The 22,992-nt window shown below is 43.7% G+C and overlaps 1 protein-coding gene across 5 annotated transcripts in view; it reads right to left on the bottom strand.

Annotated features, from left to right (window-relative positions):
• STARD9 (StAR related lipid transfer domain containing 9) overlaps nucleotides 1-22,992 on the bottom strand; it is a 146,666-nt gene that overhangs the window by 32,929 nt on the left and 90,745 nt on the right. For all 5 annotated transcript variants that reach the window (XR_013987215.1, XM_081008572.1, XM_081008569.1 and 2 more), the window contains 5 exons: nucleotides 15,928-16,396; nucleotides 4,280-14,425; nucleotides 2,711-2,908; nucleotides 2,022-2,203; nucleotides 618-760 (listed from right to left, as the gene is read on the bottom strand). Coding sequence is in view for 4 of the 5 variants with exons in the window: in XM_081008572.1 (XP_080864698.1) it covers nucleotides 618-760; nucleotides 2,022-2,203; nucleotides 2,711-2,908; nucleotides 4,280-14,425; nucleotides 15,928-16,396 (11,138 nt within the window). In the remaining variant the exon portion in view is untranslated. The remainder of the gene's footprint in view (nucleotides 1-617; nucleotides 761-2,021; nucleotides 2,204-2,710; nucleotides 2,909-4,279; nucleotides 14,426-15,927; nucleotides 16,397-22,992) is intronic.

The following is a 22,992-nucleotide window of genomic DNA, read 5'->3' as shown; positions in this document are numbered from 1 at the left end:
CAGCAGCTACATGTCAAGGAGCAGAGACGCGAACCCGGTTCACCAGATTACGAGTCTACCGCTCTTAACCACTACACCACACTGGCTCTCAATCTGAATTCCACCCACTGTATTTCCTTCACTGAAACACATTGTTTTCCCAGTAGTGATGTATGGAAGTGAGAGCTGGACCATAAAGGCGGCTGATCGCCAAAGAATTGATGCTTTTGAATTATGGTGCTGGAGGAGACTCTTGAGAGTCCCATGGACTGCAAGAAGATCAAACCTATCCATTCTTAAGAAAATCAGCCCTGAGTGCTCACTGGAAGGACAGATCCTGAAGCTGAGGCTCCAATACTCTGGCCACCTCATGAGAAGATGGAAAAGACCCTGATGTTGGGAAAGATTGAGGGCACAAGGAGAAGGGGACGATAGAGGACAAGATGGTTGGACAGTGTTCTTGAAACTACCAACATGAATTTGACAAAACTGTGGGAGGCAATGGAACACAGCGTGCTCTGGTCCATGGGGTCACAAAGAGTTGGACATGACTAAACGACTAAACAACAAAAACAAGCCAAGCATCAATTTGTACTGTATAATAGCCTACCCTTATGCTTCTTTGACACATTTTTTACCTGGCATTCTTGTTTGCCAAGGATGCTAGTAGGATAAGTGGCTGTGTTACTACTGTTGTATCCAGATGTTGGTCCTGAAGACAGACTGAGGGTGGAATCTGTGCATAAAGTGCTTGTGCTTAGAAGGGTCTTCAGTTTGGTTTCTTCCTGTAATTAATAGACCAATGTTATTAATTCTGGAAAAGCAAACAGTTTTGGAGTTTGTTCACACAACCACTTAAGATGATTATTTTCCATCTAGTTCTTTTTTCATATCTCATTTTAATTTAGTTTTTCATTTTTGCCAGCTTGCAATTTACATAATGATGCTAAAGTGAGTGACTGGTCCTGTCTGCACTTTTGCTTAACATGCAAGTAATAGATTTCCTGAAAACATAAGCAACTGACAACTTTATGAGAAATTTAAGCTACCTATGGGAATCAGTGCATTTTCTTCTTCCCACTTTCTCTCCTCTGATGTGCACACCTGACTCTGAATCTAGCACTGATTTCCACCCCTTCCAGACACTTGGCATCTTTATCCAGAGTGCTCTTTAAAAAATAAAAATTTAAATGTAGGGTTTTAAAACCAACACACACAACAACAACAACCTTGAAACATTATTCCAGGCAAGGGTGTGTGTGTCTTCATGATCGCCACAAGGGTTTGCTAATTAACAGACTGTACAGCCACCTAGGAAGGAGGTGGCATAACTGATAGCTGTTACAAGGACCAATCAATTTGCACTCTGCATAGGTGGTTTCTGCAAAAAATGGGGGAAATTGGTTACTCCTCAGTTCACTTCTCTGAGGAATACTGGCCATCTGTCCAAATAAAGGTGTGAGGATCTACAGGATGTGTGTGTACACAGGCCTAATGGGGCTCTTTCTGAATCTGTAGTTGGGATTTTTTTCTGTTTGTGGGATGCATATTTTGGGGGTATATAATCCTGTTACATTTAGACAAATAGCTTAAATAGTTATATTCTAATCTGAAAAATGAAAATAAGTGATTATCATTATTTTTGTTGGTTAATTTTAGTCAGTTGCTCCTGTACTACTAGAGAAATGTTTAATGTTTGATTTGTATCACTTTATTATTATTAACATTAATATTCCGTTGGGAGCTACCCAGTGTGGCTGGGGAAAGCCAGATGGGCAGGGTATAAATAATTTATTATTATTATTAATTATTATTATTACACTGTTTAGCATTTTTAGGTCAAAAATGCGGATGCAGCTCAAAACCTGACATTGGAGTGGGGTGCCATTTCCATGAGTGATAAACTGTGTTTTACCTATTTAATGTGTTTATATCCCACTTTCCTTCTGTGGAAATCACTGATGATACTGTACTGGCTTTGCTTTAGAAAGGTTATTGCATCACATTCCTCTAAACAGACACAATATTCAGTGGTTTAGAACTTGCCTTCTGTAGCTGAGAGTGCATCTGTTCTCGAATGCGCCTCTTTTCTTGCTCAGCTCTTTCCCGAAGCTTGTCCCTGGCTCGTGCAATTTCCATTTTGGTCTCTTCTCGCGCCCTCTGGTAATCTCGGAGGAGCAACTCGATCTCCGAAGGATGCTGGATCTTTTTTGGTTCTTGAATTCTTCGGGGGGGGGATGAAAAAATTATTACAATCATTGTATTTTATTAATAGTGGTAAATATTAGAGCAAGCACTGCTTTATGACACTAGAATGAGAATACACTTTACAAAATAATAATAATATTGCTTTCTCCTTTAGCTTTTCCAATTCTAGAATATCTTTGTCAAGCAGAAATCATGGGATGTGATGTGGATTGTGCTTCTTCCCTACTGAAAAATCCTTTAGGATTATGGGGAGAATTCAGTTTGACAACAACCCAGGAAATGAAGCAAGAGAGGCATCAACATAATAAGAATTTTTTTTTACTTTTATCTACTTCCAAGACCGCCCTTCTTGAGATGTGATTTTGTTTTAATGGCTGAGAAGAGAGTTCAGACGGATCAAATAAGGCCTTCAGCTGGCTGGAACATGAACATGAGCTATCTTCTAGCCTCCTCAAATGTATCATCAGTGCTGTCATACAATATGAGTGTTTTGACACCAGTAAAGGCCCTTGGCCATCTCTACCTTGTATTTTCCACAACATCCCGTCTCAGTTGTTGTAGGTATTCGCGGCGGCGGCTAGGGAGATCTAAATCCCTCTGGTTCGTTTCCACTGTCTGCAAAAGGCTGAGATGCTTTTGTGGGCTGAGACTACGGCTCCTTCTGAAACACTGAAGTTTCTCCTCCCGCTGCTTTCTCAGTATTTCAATTGACTTCCTGTGCCTATAGTGGGGATGGGGGGGGAGAGAAAGGTTGATACTTCATATAAAAGTTAGGGCCATCTGAGTTTTCAGTCTCAATGGAAGAATAATTTTTAGGTACTAGTGATAAAATCCTACTTTCAGACATACAGGTTGATCTTAAGAATAATTACTCAGACCTAAATGCCAATGGAATTTATGGGGCTTACTCCCAGGCTAGTGAGTACTGGACTGCAGCTTTATCTGCTAAAGAGTTTTATCATTGTATTTTCATTGCTACACCAGTGTATCGTGTATGGCAGCTTTGTCAGCAGATTGGAATTCTTAACACTACCTACCACTGCCTTAACTGTGTCAGAGAAGAATTTGGTTGTCTGTGAGGAGCAATGCTAAGTGGCGGTGCTGAACAGATGTTTATATTGTTGAAATGATAATCATGCCCTTGAATGGCTTATTCATTCATATATACACACACACACACACACACACACACACACACACACACACATATCCTCTACCCAATGAAACTCTTGCAACTTTGAGGGAAGAATGAGAGTTGGATTACACGAGATACAAGGCTGTTGCTAAAAACAGTAGCTAAGTCAGGCTTCCTCAAACTCGGCCCTCCAGATGTTTTTGGCCTACAACTCCCATGATCCATAGCTAGCTTGACCAGTGGTCAGGGATGATGGAAATTGTAGTCTCAAAACATCTGGAGAGCTGAGTTTGAGGAAGCCTGCTCTAAGTGAAGTGCCCAACTTTCCTCTCTGTAACAGCTGATATAACTTTTCCAGGATGATGGTGTGGGAACAGACCTTGGCTGAAGCTCGTGATTAGTGAGGAGAGAGCTTAATCGCAATCCCAGGTTTGAATGGTGCATTAAGTGCAGCCGGAAAGCAAAAGGGACTGTCGAGGACCAATTCATGTGGTCCTGGTTAGTCAAACCATGTCTAAGTTTCTCTTCTCCCAACCTTACCTCAGTGACAGCTGCCAGGGGCAGGGAGAGAATATGCTGCATCATGAAGTTAAGGCTCTGGGTTAACTGAGGCTGTATTATTACAGAAAGGGGGAATGTGACACATGGAGGCTGTTGTCAGTAGCTGCTTTGTGTCTTCAGAACACCTGGTTCTGTTGTTGTTTATTAAATTTGTACACTACCCTATAGCCATAAATCTCAGGGTGGTTTACAACATGGAATTACATTATAAGAGACACAAATACATAATAAAATACAGAACAAAAATAAGAACAAAAACAAGCCAATAAACCCCCCCCCCCCCGTTCTAAACAAATACACCCAACAGATTATGTAGTTTATTAAGAAGAAATATTCAAGATTGAAAAGCACCACTTCTAGCCAATTTTCTATTACTTTAAATGTAAAGCAATTCACCTTTCATAGAGTCGCTGTTTTATGGGTACTGATGTCAAGTCCTCGACTACTCCACTCTGAAGAATCCTCAGCTGGGCATCTGTTTCTCCAATGCCATAATTCAGCTTTGCTTCAGTAAGTTCCACAGTAAGAGGATGCTGGTTCATTTCTAAGTGTATGCTAGACATAATCTGGGCACGCTCTCTTCGGAGCCCCTCAATCTCCCTGGCTCTCCTTTCACTAAGCTGGGATCTCTCTTCTGCTTCAGGTGCTCTTGTGTTAACGGTCTTCCTTTCTGCCTGGCTGTGGATATCACCAGCACTTCTAGCCAGGCTAGTTAAAGAAGATCGAGAACCTCCCTGCACACCACACCAGTTGCTGAATTTATTGTGCAGAGGCAGGTCACGAAGACTGTAGCTTCGAAGTCTGTGGGTCTTTACTAAGGAGGTATTCTCACTTAGTAGAATTTCAGTGTTACACTCACTTTCAGTATCAGATCCTGTATCGTCATCTTCATCATCATCTTGCACACTGCTCCTTTCAGACATTGGAAAAGGGCAGTGCTTTTGGTTTCTCCATGTCTGTTGATGTTGCGGAGAAAAAGAATCAGGCACACATTCTGGTGTCTCACTTAACGATCTCTGAAATGACTTTTTGGTGGGTGAGCATTCTGAATTTCTAATGGGACTTTCATATTTGATTCCTCCAGAGAAGTTTCTCGCCCTCCTCGTGGCTCGTATCTGACGGAATGAACGTTCCACTGGAACAGCCTCTCTGTGATCATCAACTAAGTATTCCCCATGGCTAGAAAGCTCTAAAGTGCTACTTGAATGATAAAGTCTTTTGGTGTGAACTGCAGTATGTGTGTCAATAGTAAACCTGTGCTTTTGTTTTGAAGCACCTGAAAGTTCTCTAGCTGCATTGTTATCAAAGCCATCTTCAGGCATTTTGTACATTTCCTTGCTCTCTCTAGACGTGGTAGACACACTGTCCACCTCAGTTTGTGAAGAAGAGTCTACACATGGCTCCCAAGATCTAAAGTCATATTGTGGATCTGAATCATTTTCCCTAAAACTTGTTTCTGAGCTTGCAGTATGTTTCCGTTGTCCAACAGATCCTTTGAAAGAACAAGCAGACTTGCCTGATGTGAATTGCTGGCTGGCTGGAGTGGCACTAAGAGTCAAAATTGGGGAAGAGGCTCGGTCAACTAGCAAGCTATTATCCCTTATTCTTGGAATGTCAGTTTTACCAACAGGCTTCCTGTCCTGAGAGTAGCATGCTGGAGACAGAGAAATGCTAGAGGCAGGGTTACTGACCACAACATCTGAAGACTCAGGTCTAGAACCAAGTGAAGATGCAACAGGGAAAAGTACTGCTGGGGCATGTAATGGTACTATTGGCACCTTTGATGAAGAACTGGAATCTCTACTTAAGGAAGGCTGAGGCATAAAAGAATCTTCTGGGATATCATCATGGCTTCCCTTGTCAAGCATGCCCTGCAATTTGTGTCCCATGCCTTCTGACATTCTCTCCTTAGCCAGAGCTACAGAATCTGTATGTACTAACTTCACAATAACATTTACTTCCTGAGACTTCATTGTCTCACTTTCTACATTAGTGTTGATTGTCCTTTCCTTGTCTTTGTTCTGAAGATGTCCTAAAATATCTGTCTGAATGCCTATGTCTTCTGTTGTTTGGGTACAGCTGTCAGTTACAGTGGTTCTTGAGCTTTCTTCACCAATCGCTTTATGGTCACTTGGTTCACTATCTTTAACATTCTGTAAGGACAAATTTCCTAGCAGCTCAGAAGTGTTGTGAAGCAGCTGTGAAAGATGCAGGGAAAGATTCTGCATGCTTGACCAAGAAGAAGGCTGCTGGAATGTATCCTTGCTTGGCTCAGGATTTCTTGCAGATATATCTGTGTTGCTTCTCCGGTGTCTCTTCTGCCTTCTATGCCTTGTTGGTGCCTCTGTCTGTGTTTCCCGGTCACAAGTGAGTAGTTCTTGTGGTTTATTGGAGGATTTCTCCGACTCAGAAGGGTAGAGAAGAACAATTTCATCAACTTGCATGGAAGCATTTCCAGACTGCTGAGAACCATTTTCACATCTGGAAATGCAGTTTTCTGGTGTAGCCTCAAGTTCATCATGAGAAACGTTGGTACAAGGCTTGCCACTCTCATCTGAATGGGTAGAGTCAAAGCCTTCTCTTGCAACATCCCATCCCTGGAGATCTTCTGTGCTACTTATGGTGCTGGATAACATTCTTGCATTAGCATATGAACTGAGATGAGAACGGAAAGGGGAGATTTGAGAATTCAAACCATTATCCACACTGGAGCACCTCATAACTGCTTGATTATCCAAACTCAATGGAGGTGGGTTACTAGAGACATCACTTGCACTTCCAAAAACATATTGTTTCCAACCAATCTTGCAGCATTCATCTTGCTGCCATGGGTGAATATATGGGTTGATATCGCTTGAACTGAAGTGCATTGCATCTTTATTGTCTGTTGCCTCCATTTGATGTCTTAGATCTTCATGTGTACTCAAACTGTGTTGGTGTGCCAAAGAAACATTATTTGAGTATTTCTCTGTTTCTGTATCCACGGGATTGCCAGTTGTGTGGGCAACAGCTACTGGATAGTGAGCAGCGGAAGGATCTGAAGAGCGACTTTCCTGAGTGCTCTCTCTACGGTTTCTTTTATCACAGTAATTAGACCTCTGGGCTTGAATGGATTTCTTTTGAAATCTCGGTTTATATTTAACTGGCACAACATTGTCTGTCTTTAATTTGGATAAGCTTTCAGCTCTGTGCAGGTCATCCTCAGTTGGAGATGGTGGTTCAACACTCATATTTAACTCTTGTAATGACTTAGAGGTAGAATGTACAGAAAGGTCAACTTTAGAAGTTTCTGAAGCACACTCAAAATTAGATATAACAGTAATAGATGGTGCTGATAAGCTATGACTCTGCAAACATGGCCGTTGTCCATCTTCTTTGCTTCTGTTTGAATTCTGTGAAGTAAAAACTGCATTTTCAGTTTTAATTGTCTCCGGTGCAGGTTCTTCCTGCGAAGTCAAACAGCTGCTTCCTGATAAATACTTTGAGGACATGCTGTCATTTACTACTGAAATATTTAGCTGTTCCGACATTAAAGATTCTCTCTTACTCTTCATCTCCTTATGTGCAATTATATGATTATTTGCATTTGTATTAGGGAAGTTGTCTAGATCAACCCTGCTATTTAACTGTGGTGTACTCTGATCTTCTTGCATATCAAGACTTGAATGCAATGTGTGATGTAAAGTTTTGCCAATGTTTTCCAAATAGCCCTTTTGCACTGAAGTTGTATCCCTTGGTTCTTCACAAACATCTCTTTCATAATGGAATTTTTCAGTTTTAAATTCGTGTCTTTCGCTGCAATCTAAAGCTGAGTTTCCTTGAGAGCTAGAGTTAGGATCAGAAAGTGGGAGACAACCACTTTCTTTCATAAGAGAAAAAGTAGTAGTTTCAGAAGCACATGGCTGTGGGTCTACTATCACAGAATCGTCACACTGGCTTTCCTGCATCATACTGCTGGCAAGTGCAGGACACTTTGATGCAGCAGCTTTCAGAGGACCATGTGTCTCGGCATCACTGTGACTAGTATTGAGGCTAGGAGAGGTATCTGAAGAAAAGCAAGCAACATTTGGAAAACCCTGATGACAAAATGCTCGACTTTCTTGTGCTCGAAATGAAGTTGACAAAAAAGTATTCTGCAGTGAGTCAGTATATGGTGGACAGAGAGATGATGTGAAGCCTTCCGGTGATCTTGGGGACTCTAGAATGTCTACATTTTTAAGCACAGTACTAGTGGAGATATCTTCAACTGAACATAAAGCAGGTGGCAATGCTTTGTCACTTAGAACTATCTCTTCTAAACTTTGATAAGGAAGCAAGCTTTCCACTTGCAATTTTATTTCTGTCCTATCCACATAATCCCCAGGCTGTGAAGACTTGGTATTTTCTTGTTTATGTAGACATTCAGGGAAATAATCTTGACCTTGGTTTTCCTTCTGATACATTTCTGCTGCTCGCTGAGTATTTTTGGTACTATAACTAGGATTAGTAATTTTGCTCTCTTGCTGGTGGTGTACAGAGTAATCAACAGTTGAGGCAGGGACATTAAAAATGCCAGAGTCCAAATATTTGCTTTCCCCAAAATACAAAGCATCAGCTTTGTAGTTGCCCATAGGGCGTTCTAGCAAATGTGTGGGAAGCGCTGTTGAGGTGTTCAAGTGACTAGCAGAGTATTCAGACAAATAAGAACTCATCCTGCATCCTGCAGCTTTGTCTTCACCAAAATGAGCATTTCCCCATAGGGCTTGGTCCGAACACCCTGAAAGTTTTGCTCCATCCTCAGATACTGCTATAGAGTCATTTAAGCACCCCATACAAAGATCATTAGAAGTTCTGAACACACGAATCTTAGCTTCTGGTTGGCACTCCATTTCTCCAATACTATTTATTCTGTATTCTGTCTTGATGCAATCAGTGCCTAGGGATTTATTTGTCTGTTCACATGGGACTAATGAATCTTTCTGTCTGCCAATACTGTTAAAACACTCGTGAGAAGAAAGCTCTGGTAACAATGGTGTTGCTTCTTCTACATTTTCTCTGAAACCTGAAGAGGGATAAGTAGTTGTTTTATCTGAGGTTAATGAGTCTGATGTGGCAGTTTCTTTTTGCGATGTGTTTAATGAATTTAAACACTTTTCTTCTTCTTTTGTGCTGTATTCTCCTCGAAACCTGTCCATATCATCACTTGTACTTTCAGAAGGAAACAATGTCTTGAGAGGACTAGCTTTGTTTTGTGGGTCATCAGTAGTAGCTGATACTAGTGATGCATGGCACTCTGCAATATATGGTTTTGAAAATGTGTCATCCTTACTAGGATTCTGCTCAGGTGCAGTGTAATTAGACATTTTATTGGATATCAAGTTTTCCTTCCCCTGTCCATTCTGTTCTAGCTGATCAGGAGAAAATGCAATACATTTATTGTTCATGACAATGTCAGAAAGTGAGTCATTCCCCACCACTTTGTTAAAGGTACATGACATTCTAGATTGCAAGTCACTATCCATTTGTGTTTCATAGTACTGGAGAACTACTTCATTGTTGATACTATTACTTAATAGCATTTCAGGATTGCTTATTATAGTACAGTCACCCTTCATATTTTCTTCATCTATCCTTATTCCAGGCAGCAAAGAACTATATGCAGATTGATTACAAAGGTCTTCAGCAGTCGCAGAAGTTAACCCATAGTTTTGATTTCTGTGTTCTAGCGGACCTGTTTGGTTAATGGACACTGAATCATCAAAAATTTCATTCCTTGAAAAAATGAGAGGCAGTCTTTCCTTTTCTTCTGATAAATCACTTAACACGGTGTCATTGTTTGAAAACCAGTAACTACATTTGTTCCCCAACAGAAATTCAGCTTGATTTTGTGAAACATCCACTTCTAGGCTTTCTCTATTTTCCTCCAAATTTTCCCCAACCTTTTGTGTTTTTAAAATACACACATTTTGTATAATAGTACTTTGGTCCAGTTTCACAGCTGTTGCCAATGGCAGGGGGGCTGTTGGATGTATTGTTTCTTTTTCCTTAGGTATGCAGTTATCTGGCATACATTTATCATCACATATGCTTCCACCAAAATTTGCATCACAGTGTTCTGAAATATTGACATGAGAATTTGTAGAAAGACATTTAGATCCACTGGTATTTTCACCACTGCCAGTTTGTTTAAATTCTTCACTAATCACACATTGTCCAATTACAGCTCTCTTGTCACCTGCACAACCATTACTATTGTCTTCTGGTGTCTCATTAATTATACCTGTGTAAGTCCAAAGCCCTGATGGTTTTTCATGCTGTTGGGTTTTAATATTATCAAGACACACTTCTGTTATCTGGTGCACCTCCTGTTCTTCCAGATTGGAAGAAGTGAAGTATATTTCTGGTATTTCAGGATTTGTTCCATTATTGGTGTTGTCACAATTAATAAAACCATGTACTGGATTTTCTTGCTGCAATGCAACATTGTCATCAGTGTGTAGCCTAGTTAACCTGGAATTCACATTTTCTGTTGCATCACAATGTTCTTTGCTCCCCTTTTCAGAACAAATCATGTCCCCATTAACTTCATTTTCTTGAAGAACAGTCTTGCGGTACATTAACAAGCTTTCTATTACAGATGTGTCATTGTCAGTATATATACTTTTATCATCTTCACTATAGGTTAAAGCATCTTCTTGTCTACACTCAATGGTTATTGCAGATGCTGAGGGCTCAAAACTCAGGACATTTTCTAAAATTCTGTCAACCTGAACTGGTTTTTCACATTTGTCAAGTAAGTCTGTAATATTTTGAGTAAAAATGGTTGGGCTAGAACACCCAGCCGGCACAGTGCACTCAGAGCTCGCTTCTATGTCTGCAGGACAATCACTCTGTTTTACAGTTTCATGGATTTTATTTTCATTAACACTGCTTGAATGAATAATGCTATCGGGTTCCATTGCTGGTTTTGCTGGACTTGGTTCTCCTTTGTTTTCATCAATCAGCTGGATATTTGTTTCCTCATATGTCACTGTTGCAGCCAGCTTCTTATAATGTTCCTCGCTGGTACTATGAACCAAGTTAGTATTTTCTGAGGTCATCCTACTCTCTACAGTTTCACTTTGAAATTCACCTCTATGGTAATTGTGCAACCTCTGACTATATTTAATTTCCAATATGTCACATTCCAGCTTATTGACACTATTCATTAATTTAATAAGTTCTTCAGAGTTTATCGTCTTACTATTAAGTTCACACTTATTATCTTCAGAAGTAGTTAAAGCTCCAGTATCAACACCATTTTTTGGATGTTCAGATTCTTTATCCACATACAGATTCTGTTCTTGGAAAGCTGTGACTGATTCAATTCCATCATTTCCCAGCATTCCCCCACAGTCCTTTTCAGTGTTATTTCTGGCTTGATTAGAATTCACTTCTGAGCCATCATTTTTGCTGAAGTCCACATGGAAAACTGCAGCTTCCTTGCCCACGCTTGATGCAGGTATATGCCAAGCTTTGGTTTTGTCAGACTGAACACTAGAGCCAAACAAAAACGTATCTTCAACTTCCTGTTGCCCTGTGAGTTTCTGATCAGTGGTGCTAACAGAGTTAGGATCATTTACACTATTTTCCACAGAACTAGATTTGGTCAGATGAACATCCTTAAGTGCCATGGAACCCTGACATTTCCCAGCATATTTTCCCATTCCAGCTGTGTCTTGATAATGCATATTTGAATTAGATTGGAAAGTGGATTTATCACAATCAACTGAAAGTTTAGTTTCCCCCCCATTTTTGTCCATAGTTGAACACATTGATTTGTCAGTCACCAAATCCATAGAAGTAGATGAAGATGTTCCCTGGCCAAAAAAAGAGAGCATGGTCTTTTCCCCTTCACTGGTCTGTTCCCTCATATTTTCAGCATCAGAAGTTAACAAAACCTTTTGACTAACACTACTTCCAGAACAGTCAGGTTCTGAACCTGAATGAGAATCACTTGTTAATAATTTAGTCTGAATTTCACAGTTACTTTCTGAGCACAAGTCTTTCTCTTGAGCTGCTTCTTCTACTTCTCTAAATGAAGGTACCTCTAAAGCAGATTCTGTCACCGCATCTCTCTTTTCTTGCATACTGAATCTCTCAGTCTCAGAAATTTGTATTGGTAGAGCAAACTGATCCCTGTGGCAAAAATCTGTATTCTCACTTTGACACAATTTATTCTCTATACCAATTTCTTCTGCAGCCACTTGTTGGTATATTGCTTTTGGCACCGGATCAAAATTACTTCCACCATGTATTAATAAATGTATCTTGTCACTAGAATATTCTTCTTCCCCAACATTGTTGGTGCTCTTGCTTAATGCATCACAGAGATAGAAACTTTCATCACTAAATAAATTTACTCCCTCTTTTGAAAACAAATGTTCATGACCTTGATACTTTTTCTGTGCTTTACCCAATGCAATCAAGTCAGGAGATCCACTAGGTACTGCGCAGGTGGATTTATCTATGGGGTTTAAGTCAACTACCTCCGAGTCTCTTATGTTGCTGTTAGAGTCACAGTCAAAGTCTTCTTTTTCAATTGTTCTAAAGAGGCATTCTTTGAAATTAGTATTTACATAAATGTCTTCTTTCTGTATAGTAGCAGATCCACCCTCAGATAATTCATCAGGCTGCTGGCAATTAGACTCAGGCAGAGAAGCAACTTCAGAATAACCATATTTTGTAATAAATGTAGAACCATGACCAAACTGAACGTTTTTGGTTGACAGAGAAAATGGTGGCATGGCTCCTGGAGCTTCAATTTCAAGGTGTTTCCTTGTTTCTGGAAAAGGTACTGATGGTGAAAATAATGTTTCTATCGTGTCTGGCTCATGAGAAACCCAATACGGTTTTTTATAACAGGAGACAAATGACAATTCTGCAGCTGACTGCCTTAGGTCATCTTTCTTCATCCAGCAGTTTGACTTGTTAATAGGGTGAAGCTGAGCAACCCGGAACTCTGAGTGATCTTGGGAAGAAGGCATTGTTATGATGGGGCTGGTCTTTCCATTTTTTGAGTCACAAGACAACCAAGCATCTGGGAAAACAGGAAGATTTTCACTTGCAGCATTTGATCTTTGATCAAATGAACTCTCTGGTCCCGAAACACAAATTTCAATTTCTTTTACTGATTGATCATAAATGCTACTAGAACTAGACTGTGTACTAGCATCCAGATAAAAAGAATCAGTATTCAGATTCAAGTCACTGGGTCTTTTTACACTTTCCTTACAGATCTCATGGTTTTGCTGCTTGTTGCTCTTTCTGGATTCTGACCTTGGGTTTTGCAAATTCCAAAAAGCCTCTGCCGGAACTTCATCAAATGACTCTAATTTGGATTCCTCTGCTATATCTTCTGAAACTTCATCAACATCCCCTAGACTATCAAGAGAAAAGCTTCTTTCATTCATAGTCCAATTATTGTTTTTTGATAAAGATGTGTTTGCTAATAGTGAGGCAGACTGACAGTTATCAACAGGTTCCTGATGGACCTCAAGAAAATTAATTGTATCTTGACTTTCAGTTTTCTTTACTTTTTCAGAAAGAGAATCTTGGGACATCTGGCTGTCATCACTTTCAGAACCTTCCAGCTCAACTGTGTCCTTGATTCCAGATGACTCCGTATGACTCAGCTGACTTGTCAGGATATTTGCACTAGCAGATGAAAGAGAATCTACAGAATAGGCACTATCTGTATCAGAAAACTCAAGGTCATCATCTTCTTGCCAGCTTCTCAGTGGCTTGGGGACTGCTTTTGAGATTCTATCGCTCAACACCTCAGCACTGTGCCATCTTTTTTCCTCATGACAGAGCGGTGTGGGGGCATTTATATTGTTAAGGCTTCTTGCTGAAGTTGCTAACCTCAGGAGTTCAAGCTCTTCCTCTGATTGTTTGTCCTTTGAATCTCTTTTCACATTATTTGCTGTTTGGCTTAGATGCTTTTCTGGTGGTTCACCATATATTGCTGATTTTTTAAGTTCCTTAGAGGAATTTCCTGGAAGTGAAGTTTTGTGCTTTTTTCTTGTATCAGTTCTAGTCTTTCTGCTAGCTTCCTGAGCGTCACTCTTTTCTAAGTGCTTCCCTTTATGCTGATTTGAATCTGCCGGTGCTTTTAGTTTTCCCACCTGTCTTCCTATTTCAGATTCACCTTTTTTCTTGAAGTGGTCAGGAGAACTGGTCTTAGAAATCTGGGCTTTAGATCTAGTTTGCCTTGGTCTGCTATTTGATTTCTCCATTGTTTCGATTTCTTCGCAGATAAGAGAAATTACTTCTGTATTACTACTGTCATTCTTCACTCTTCCTTTACTTCCCAAATATAATGACTTTCGAATTTTGATCTGCTGTCTGTTGGTTGGGAAGGCAGAATCTCTGTCATCATGAATGTTATCTCTTCTGGAAAGTTCTTTAATTGCTCTTGGAAGATACTCTACAGACAGTGATTTCCTTGGTTGGTTAACTTCACAGCATCCATGGCTGTGTGCTGAGGTAGGTACTTGAGAGGGATCCCTCTTCAAGAAAAAACTGTAAAAACAAAACCAACAATATGTTAATAAATTTGCTTTATGGTGTGTTTTTTTAAGGCAGGTGCAACATTGCTTTCATAATCATGCTTACCCCAATGGAAATCCTATCATTGTCATTTGCTTAGGAGTCAAGTGGTTGCTCTGTGGTGGACTAATAGGCAAAGTACAGTGGTACCTCGGGTTAAGTACTTAATTAGTTCTGGAGGTCCGTTCTTAACCTGAAACTGTTCTTAACCTGAAGCACCACTTTAGCTAATGGGGCTCCCTGCTGCCGCTGCGCCGCCGGAGCACGATTTCTGTTCTCATCCTGAAGCAAAGTTCTTAACCTGAGGTACTATTTCTGGGTTAGCAAAGTCTGTAACCTGAAGCGTATGTAACCTGAGGTACCACTGTACCTAAGTTGATGCTAAGAGCCTACAGCAGGAATGGGCATCCTGTGTCCCCTCCATCTGATGTTGGAATCCAATTCCCACCAGCCCCAGCCAGCATAGCCAATGCACAGAGCTAATGGGAATCAAACAACGTTGAAGATTATAGGCTTCCCATCCCTGAACCTATAGTATGATTGCTGCTTCTAACCCAAGATCATAGGGACAGTATTTAATTAAATATTTCAACCAGTGTGACAGGATTTCCCCCTTCTCCCCACACATGCCCTATACTGTCCCCAAATCTGATCTAGAGGGTTGAGGGAACCCCAAGTAGAGAGTTGGGGGGTGAGGGGGATAACATTCAGCTGGACAGGCAGAAATCCTTGCCCTGATAGAACAGTCTCCTTAGCACTATGTTGAATACAGTCCTATGTAGACAAACATACCAAATCGACAGAGTTATGAAGCAATAGTCCTTACCTGACTAGCAATTGAGAGACCCAGCAATTGAGAGACCAATAGGAGGCCTTGACAAGCTATCAAATCTTGTTGGGATGAACCTGCTGACCAGCAAATCTTAATATGACATGGTTTGGATTACACTGGATCTGAGAGGATCTCAGTGTTTGTTGAACTGATATGTTCAATCTTGAAAACTGTATATTACTATATAGGCAACCTCTGTGCTACTGCAGGAAGTGTGGCAATTTATACAACATTTCACCAGTTCTTAAACAGGTGAATCTGTTTCCAAGTACAAGTTTGGTCTATAAAGTCCTAAATGCTTTGGAACTACTGCATTTAAAGAACACCTTCCAAGGCAAGAAAGGGGACTATGCTTTCTCTTATGGCAAGCAGCCTCAACAATTCCCTCCTCAGAGAGGTTTGCCAAGTGCTGTCCTTTTCTTTTCCAATGTCACATCAAAACTTTTTCATTTGCCTTAACTCTCACTCCTGTCAGTTATGACGGGGCTCTAATGATTAATCAACTAAAAATTTAGTTGACACATCTGCTGATGAGACTGAATAAGCTTGGAGCCACGACATTTAACATGCACTTTGAAGTTAATGAAAAATGTGCTTTGCCAGAACAGATTAGTGTTTTGAGAAGTATTGTGCAAATATTCACCTGCAATGTGTTGGCTGATGATTTAAAAAGCTGTTTCTTCTGCATTGCAAGGAGCATGAATCTGATTCTGGCTGTGAACACTTGAAGTCCCCAGAAGTTACTGTGGTATCTTGGTCCAGAGACTGGGAATGTTTCACACTATCCTCATTAATCCAGCAATTAGCTTCTAAGTGTTCCAGGTTTTTCTTGGCCTCTAGCAATTTTTGCTTCTTCACAATCCTCTCAAGATGCACTTTAACCTTCTTCCGGCTTAAATGTCTTTCTGCTTTCTTCAAAGAGTATTTTCGTAAAAGTTCAAGTTGTACCAGTTTCTTCTTGTTCTGTTCTGTGAGGGACAGGCTAGTTTCTGACTCCAATATGTTCTGGACTCCAGCTTCTGCATATGATTTGACTTCTGTCTGCACAGCAGATTCCTGCTGCTGTTGCTGGACAGCCAGCCGTTTCTTTTCATCAATGAGCCACTGCTGGTCTAGGAAAACAAGCAAACAAATGAACAAAAAGCATGAAAATCAGCAAGTCTTGTCAGTTCGGTTGTAATTTATCAACAGCACCGAGAATTTTTGAGGAGAATAATCAACTCTATGTCAATTTTAGAATTTGTTTTGAGAAATAATTTAAGCAAGATCAGCCTGACATTGTGGGTCTAGGTGCAGTGAAGTTGTGGCAGAGGGGCCAAGGCATGTTGAAGCTGCAGTAAACACAGGACAACCAACTGGGATTCAAACAGGCCACAACTTTATTGATTACAGATGTCAGCAGGTTTTGGCACAGGCATTGGGTGTGTATTCTGAATCAACCAGTCTAGTCCGTCTGCTGGTTGATTATTTGGTCAACCAAGGTTAAGGATTGCCCCATGTCTTACATCAAATCAGAGTGAACTTCCCACACGAGATCACCATTATGAGGGTGTTATAGCCCATCAGCCACCTTCTGGGTGTCTGGAAAGAAGCACCTCACCCTGGATCCCTTTAATGGGATATTCTGATTCCTTGGATTAGCAGGGCTCCCAACCTCCCAGTCCACCTAGACTAAGGATCCAACCTAATGCCTTATCTACTATCAAGTTGTGACAATTGCTATGAGGTAAGCAAAACCCTCAGCCAAGCCCAACTTGTCTGCAGACAAATTCCTCCCTGTCCCCGAGTATGGCAACTCAAGATGTCCATAGCAAGGTTTTAGGCAGGACCTACCGGCTCACCCTTGAGCAGGCCTACACATAAAGTGTGGGGTGGGTAATTGATGAATCCAGCATTGACTGAGACCAAGGCCTAGGCACAGCTGGCTTTTATAACCAGCGAGTCCACTTCCTAAACCACGACCCCAAGCTTGCCCATGATTGGCTACATCCATAGGTAACCCCCAGCAGCCAGGGTGACCGATGGAGAAGAAAGTGATGTCCCCTTTTAGCAGCACCAAAGTTGGAAGATTGCACCACAGTAGATCCCTGAGTGGCTTACAATAATTAAAAATTCTGTATTAAAAACAGTAGTCCTAAAAACCAGTGGTCCTAAAACCACAGAGGCAAAGGGGGTTGTGGGGAGAAGGGAAACAAAAACACAGCAGGTCTGGGATGGTAATCCTTGCTGTTCCAGTACCGCGGTACTTTGGTTCTCAAAAATAATCCATTAGTCTGCTCCACTTCTAAAACGTTTGAAAACTAAAGTGCAGCTTCTGATTGGCTGCAGGAGCTTCCTGCACTCAAGTGGAAGCTGCATTGGATGTTCGGCTTCCGAAAAAAGTTCAAAAACCAGAACACTTACTTCTGGGTTTTTGGCGTTTGAGAGCTGATTTGTTCATTAACTAAGCCGTTCGAGGACCAAGGCTCCACTGTACTTGAAACACCGGCTATTCTTGGGTGTTTTTTGTTTTTTTAAAAAAGTGTTTTTATCTAAATAAAAACTAAAGTTTGGAACTCTGAAGTTTGAAGCATATATGTGTGGGTAACATATTTGGATCATACTAAGATTGTAATGTTGGGGGGGGCACATATGCCCACCAAATTTCTGCTGGAAAAGTTTTCTACAGTATGGGATCAGTGATACTATAATACCCTAGTTAAGGCCCACACAGGGGACAACTAACACAGCTCATCTGGACAAGCAGATCAGATTAGTGACCAAGCAGGGATAAAAGGGCCCAAGTTGTTCAGGGCTTTATACATCAACACATATCAACTTGCTGCTACTTCTCAAGTATCCCCAGTGACATCCCCATGTAGCCAAAGCTGATGGGCATTAAGCATATGTCTGCTGATTGGTTGGAATAATCACTGAGATTAACCTAGGAAAGAGGAGGAATAATGACACTGACAGAAGCAGGAGCAAGATCAGACAATGACACCTGTAGTGGTTCTAGGGGTTGCTCGTGCGTAAGCCGGTGCAAACACCTGGCTGGGTTGCCTGAGTGAACCTTTTCTGTCCGGACAGCCACTCACCCGTGGCTGTCTCAATCGCTTGCAGAATCCGTCAGTGGGCGTTTCTTAAACTTCTTCCAGCAAAGAAGCTCTTTGACGCCTAGTCTCCTCCTACTCTCTCTGCGCGAAAGCCTTCTGCGCAAGGAGGGCGTAGGCAGCGGAGGACCCTTACTCTCCCCGCTGGTCCCCGGCAAGGAGTCATGTGACCGCCTCGCCGCTTCCCCCATCTGCCCCCCTTCTCCACTGGTGCTACACTGATTCTCTTCCCCAGAAGATGGGCTGCCTCTCCCAATCCCTGGACGCTCTCTGGAATCCCTCTGGATTTTGCTCTCTCCCTCCGGCACTGATGGCAGTTCCCTGACATCCACCTCCTCCTCAGGACCCCACCCCCCACCCCTGGCACGATTTTCCGATACAACCTCCTCTCTCTCCTCGATCGACGATGCGGGGAATCCCCTGAAGGAACTGTCATCATCTTCTGAGGATTCAAAACCAGCCTCCCATCCGCTCGGATCTCTTCCCACTGGTTGAACCTCCCAGTCTGATTCTTCTCCCTCGGACACCTCCTCTCCCTCCTCTTCGGAGGCAGGAAAACCCACAAAGTCCCCTTCGTCGTCTGTGGGTCCAAATTCTTCCTCCCAGAATCTAGCTAATGGTTTGGGCTTATCCGGGAACAAACCGTGGAATTCTTCCACCAGATACCCATCAGTGATTGATTCTGCAGGGACCCAAGTGTTTTCAGACCTAGGTTCCCCCTCCCAGGTACTCTACCTGGCGACCTTGCCACCTTGAATCGAGTATTTCCGTGGCTTCGTTACAGTGTTCCCTCTCCTCTACCCGCGGGTGGGTGGTAACCCCTTCCTCCCATCCCGGGAATTCCTGCCCCTCCCTGTAAGGTGAAAGTAGGGACCTATGGAACACCGGATGTATCTTCATGCTGTCAGGCAACTTGAGTTTAAATGCCACTGGGTTAACCTGCTGTATTACCTCAAAAGGCCCCAGCCGCCTAGGCTGCAACTTCTTGCACCCTCCCTTTAGGGGCAACCCTTGGGATGACAACCACACCCGGTCTCCCACCCGTATGGCCTCCCCCTCCTGACGGTGCCTGTCTGCCTGCCTCTTGTAAACTTCCTTGGCCCGCTCCAAGTTCAGCCTGAGTTGCTGGGGTAAGGCCTCCATTTCTTCCACCAATTGCTCAGCCGCAGGTACACTCCATCCTTCCTCCCCCCGCCCCGGTAAGGCCCTGGGGTGACACCCGTAATTGGCCATGAAAGGGCTCATTCCCGTGGACACGTGTTCAGCGTTATTGTACGCAAATTCAGCCAAAGCTAATTTCTCTACCCAAACGTTCTGTCTCTCGCTGACATAGCAGCGTAGGTACTGCTGGAGTATACCGTTCGCTCTTTCGGCTTGTCCGTTGGTTTCTGGGTGCCTCGCCATCGAGAAGCTCACCTCGACCTGTAGCAAGCTCATGAGTCTCCGCCAGAACCAGTAAATTGTTTCCCGCGATCCGAGATTACCCTCAATGGAGCCCCATGCAGTCTAAAAATGTGATCCACAAACAGCCTGGCTGTCTCCTCTGCCGTTGCTGCATGTGAGCAAGCTACGAAATGGCACATTTTAGTCAGTAGATCGACCACTACCATGACTGCTGTCTTTCCCCTTGACTTGGGCAGATCTGTCATAAAATCAATGGACACCACCTCCCAGGGCTTTTCCGGTGTAGGTAAGGGTTCCAGTAGGCCCGCGGGGGCAGCCCTTTCCCCCTTTGCCCTCTGGCATCGGTCGCACCCTCGTACATATTCTCGTACGTCTTCCCTCACCTTTGGCCACCAGAACTGCCTGGTGACAAGTAGCATGGTCTTGTGCTGTCCAAAGTGCCCAGCTGTTGGGTTGTCATGGAGTTGTCTAAGTACCTTCCCCCTCAAAGTCTCCCCTGGTACATACAGCGCCCCCTTATAGTACAGTAGCCCTTCCTTTTCCTCAAACCCTCCATTGACTTCCTTTCCGTCCCTGAGTTCCCTGATTTTTGTCTGAGCAAACTCATCGTCTCTGGTGAGTCCTGCCAGTTCTTGTTTCCCAACCAACGCTCCCCCACACACCCACTGGTCCTCGGGGAACACGTGCCTGGTCTCTGGTGGCCCCTCTCCTTCCATGTACTCCGGTTTCCGGGAGAGAGCATCTGCCCTTACGTTTTCCTCTCCTGGCACGTATCGTATCTCGAAGAAAAACTTGGCGAACTCCTGGGACCATCTGATCTGTCTCTGGTTGAGCACTCGCGCGATCCGCCAGTATTCCAAGTTCTTGTGGTCAGTTCGGACCTGGATCTTGTGCCGCGCCCCTATCAATAGATGTCTCCATTGCCGAAATGCCACATAGATCGCAAGCAGTTCTCGGTCATACACCGTGCAGTTTTGCTCTGACTTGCTCAGCTTCCTAGAGAAAAAGGCACACGGCCTCCAGTTCTGCTTGCCCCGGGCTGCAAAAGGACCGCTCCAATCGCGCGGTCGGACGCGTCTGTCTCCAATCTCATGGGCTTCTCTGGATCCACGTGCAGGAGCTGCTCTTCCGAGGTGAACGCCTTCTTCAGTTTTTCAAGGGATTGCTGCGCATCCTCTGTCCACGCGAACTTCTTTTTGCTACTAAGACAATCCGTTATGGGCGCTGTCAAGTGAGCGAAGTTCTTTATGAACTTCCTGTAGAAGTTGCTGAAGCCTAGGAACCCCTGCACATCCTTTCTGTTTTGGGGGGCTTTCCATTCCAGCACTGCCTTCACTTTGCCCGGATCCATGGCTAGTCCTTTGTCTGACAACCTGTACCCCAGGAACTCGACCTCCCTGGCGTGGAATTGGCATTTTTCCAGCTTGACCCACAACTGATGCTTCTTCAATCTCTGTAGCACCTCCCTGACGTCTCTGACGTGTTGCTTTTCATTGTCCGAATAGATTAAGACGTCATCCAAAAAGGCTACGCAATTCTTGTACAGCAGGGGCCCCAACACATGGTGCATGAAGGTTTGAAAGCAGGCGGACCCCGATTGTAATCCAAATGGCATGACTAAGTACTCAAAAGCCCCCAGGGGGTGAACATGGTCGTTTTCCATTCATCCCCCTCCCTTATCCTAATCAGACTGTATGCTCCCCTGAGGTCCAGCTTGGTAAAAATCTTCCCCTGCCTCACATGTGTCAAAATATTGTCAATCCTGGGCATTGGGAAAGTCACGGGTTCTGACACCAGGTTTAGGGCCCGGTAATCCACGACTAATCTGGGCTGATTAGTCTCTTTTTTGTCCACAAAGAACACTGGACTGCCCTCCACCGCCTTTGATTCCCTTATGAAACCTCTCCAGGTTCTTGTCAATAAACTGCCGCAACTCCTGCATCTCCCGGTCGGACACGGCATACAGCTTACCCACCGGTAACTGAGCCCCTGGAAGCAGGTTGATTTGGCAGTCAAATGGCCTGTGGGAGGGCAGTCTGTCTGCCTCCCTCTCGCTGAAGACCTCCTTCAAATCAGCATATTGTGGTGGCACCTCCCTTTTTTGCTCCAGGGCCACCCCAGCCACCCTGGCCACAGTCATTCTTGGTTCCTTCCCTCCCAGACAGTGTTCTAAGCAGTAAGCTGACCCAAAGGTGACCGACCGCTGATGCCATGACACCACTGGGTCATGTATTGCCAGCCAGCTCATTCCCAGTATTATTGGGGGTCCTGCCAGCGTGGCCACGTGAAAGGCAATGGTTTCCGTGTGCCTGGAGACACTCATTCGCATTGGCGGTGTCTGGTGTGTCACTTCCCCTCCCAGGAGTTCCCTGCCATCGATGGTGGTCACCTGCAAGGGAAAATCTAGTGGCAACAGGTGGAGCTGGTGCTCCAGAGCGAAGTCTCTGCTGAAGAAATTACACGAGCTGCCAGAATCTAGCAGCCCCTCCACTTTGACGGGGTGCCCATTTGGGAATTCTAGCACCACCTCTATTGCTATAGCTGCCTTGGGAGGGTCAGGCTGGGGCACTTCTATTGGTTGCTGGCCTGGCTGCTGCCCCTGCTGGTTGGCAGCCAGGCGTTGTCGTTTCCCTGCACCGGCTCTTCCTCCCCCTTCTCGTTGTGGCCTGCAGCCTCCATCATGCCTTGCCAGGCTTTTCGTTGAGGGCAGACCTTTGCAAAATGTCCCGGTCGCTGACAGAGGAAACACTTCTTGGTAGTTTTCCACTCCTTTCCGTCCCTTTTCCGATCTTCACCAGCGTTTGAAACTTCGCCCGCGCGCGCTCCATCAATTTCCATCGGCTCCGCTGCCTGGGAAGGCTCCCTCGGCATCTCCGGAATGCGGTTGTCATGGAAACGTTCCGCCCTTATCTCCCGCTTCTCCTGAGCCCGCGCTTCCTGGCGTACACCGATCGCAAGCACAGTCTTTGTGAGTTCATCCATCGACCGCGGGCGGGGCGCTCGGGACAACTCGTCTTTCACTTCAGGGGCCAAACCCACTTCAAACAACATTTGTACTGGTTCAGAGTCCAGATCCCACCCGAGCTTGTGGACTAACATCGCAAAACGCGACCAGTAGTTTCTGACGGACAGGCTCCCCTGCTTGCACCCCATCAGCTCCCTCCATGTCACGCTTTGCTCCACCTCACTGGAGAACATCGCGTCCATTGCCT

Source organism: Podarcis pityusensis (genome assembly GCF_964106645.2).
Source record: "Podarcis pityusensis genome assembly, chromosome: 1".
Lineage (NCBI taxonomy): Eukaryota > Metazoa > Chordata > Lepidosauria > Squamata > Lacertidae > Podarcis > Podarcis pityusensis.
The sequence above is the reverse complement of the archived record's forward strand: the minus strand, read 5'-3'. Positions and strand labels throughout refer to the sequence as shown.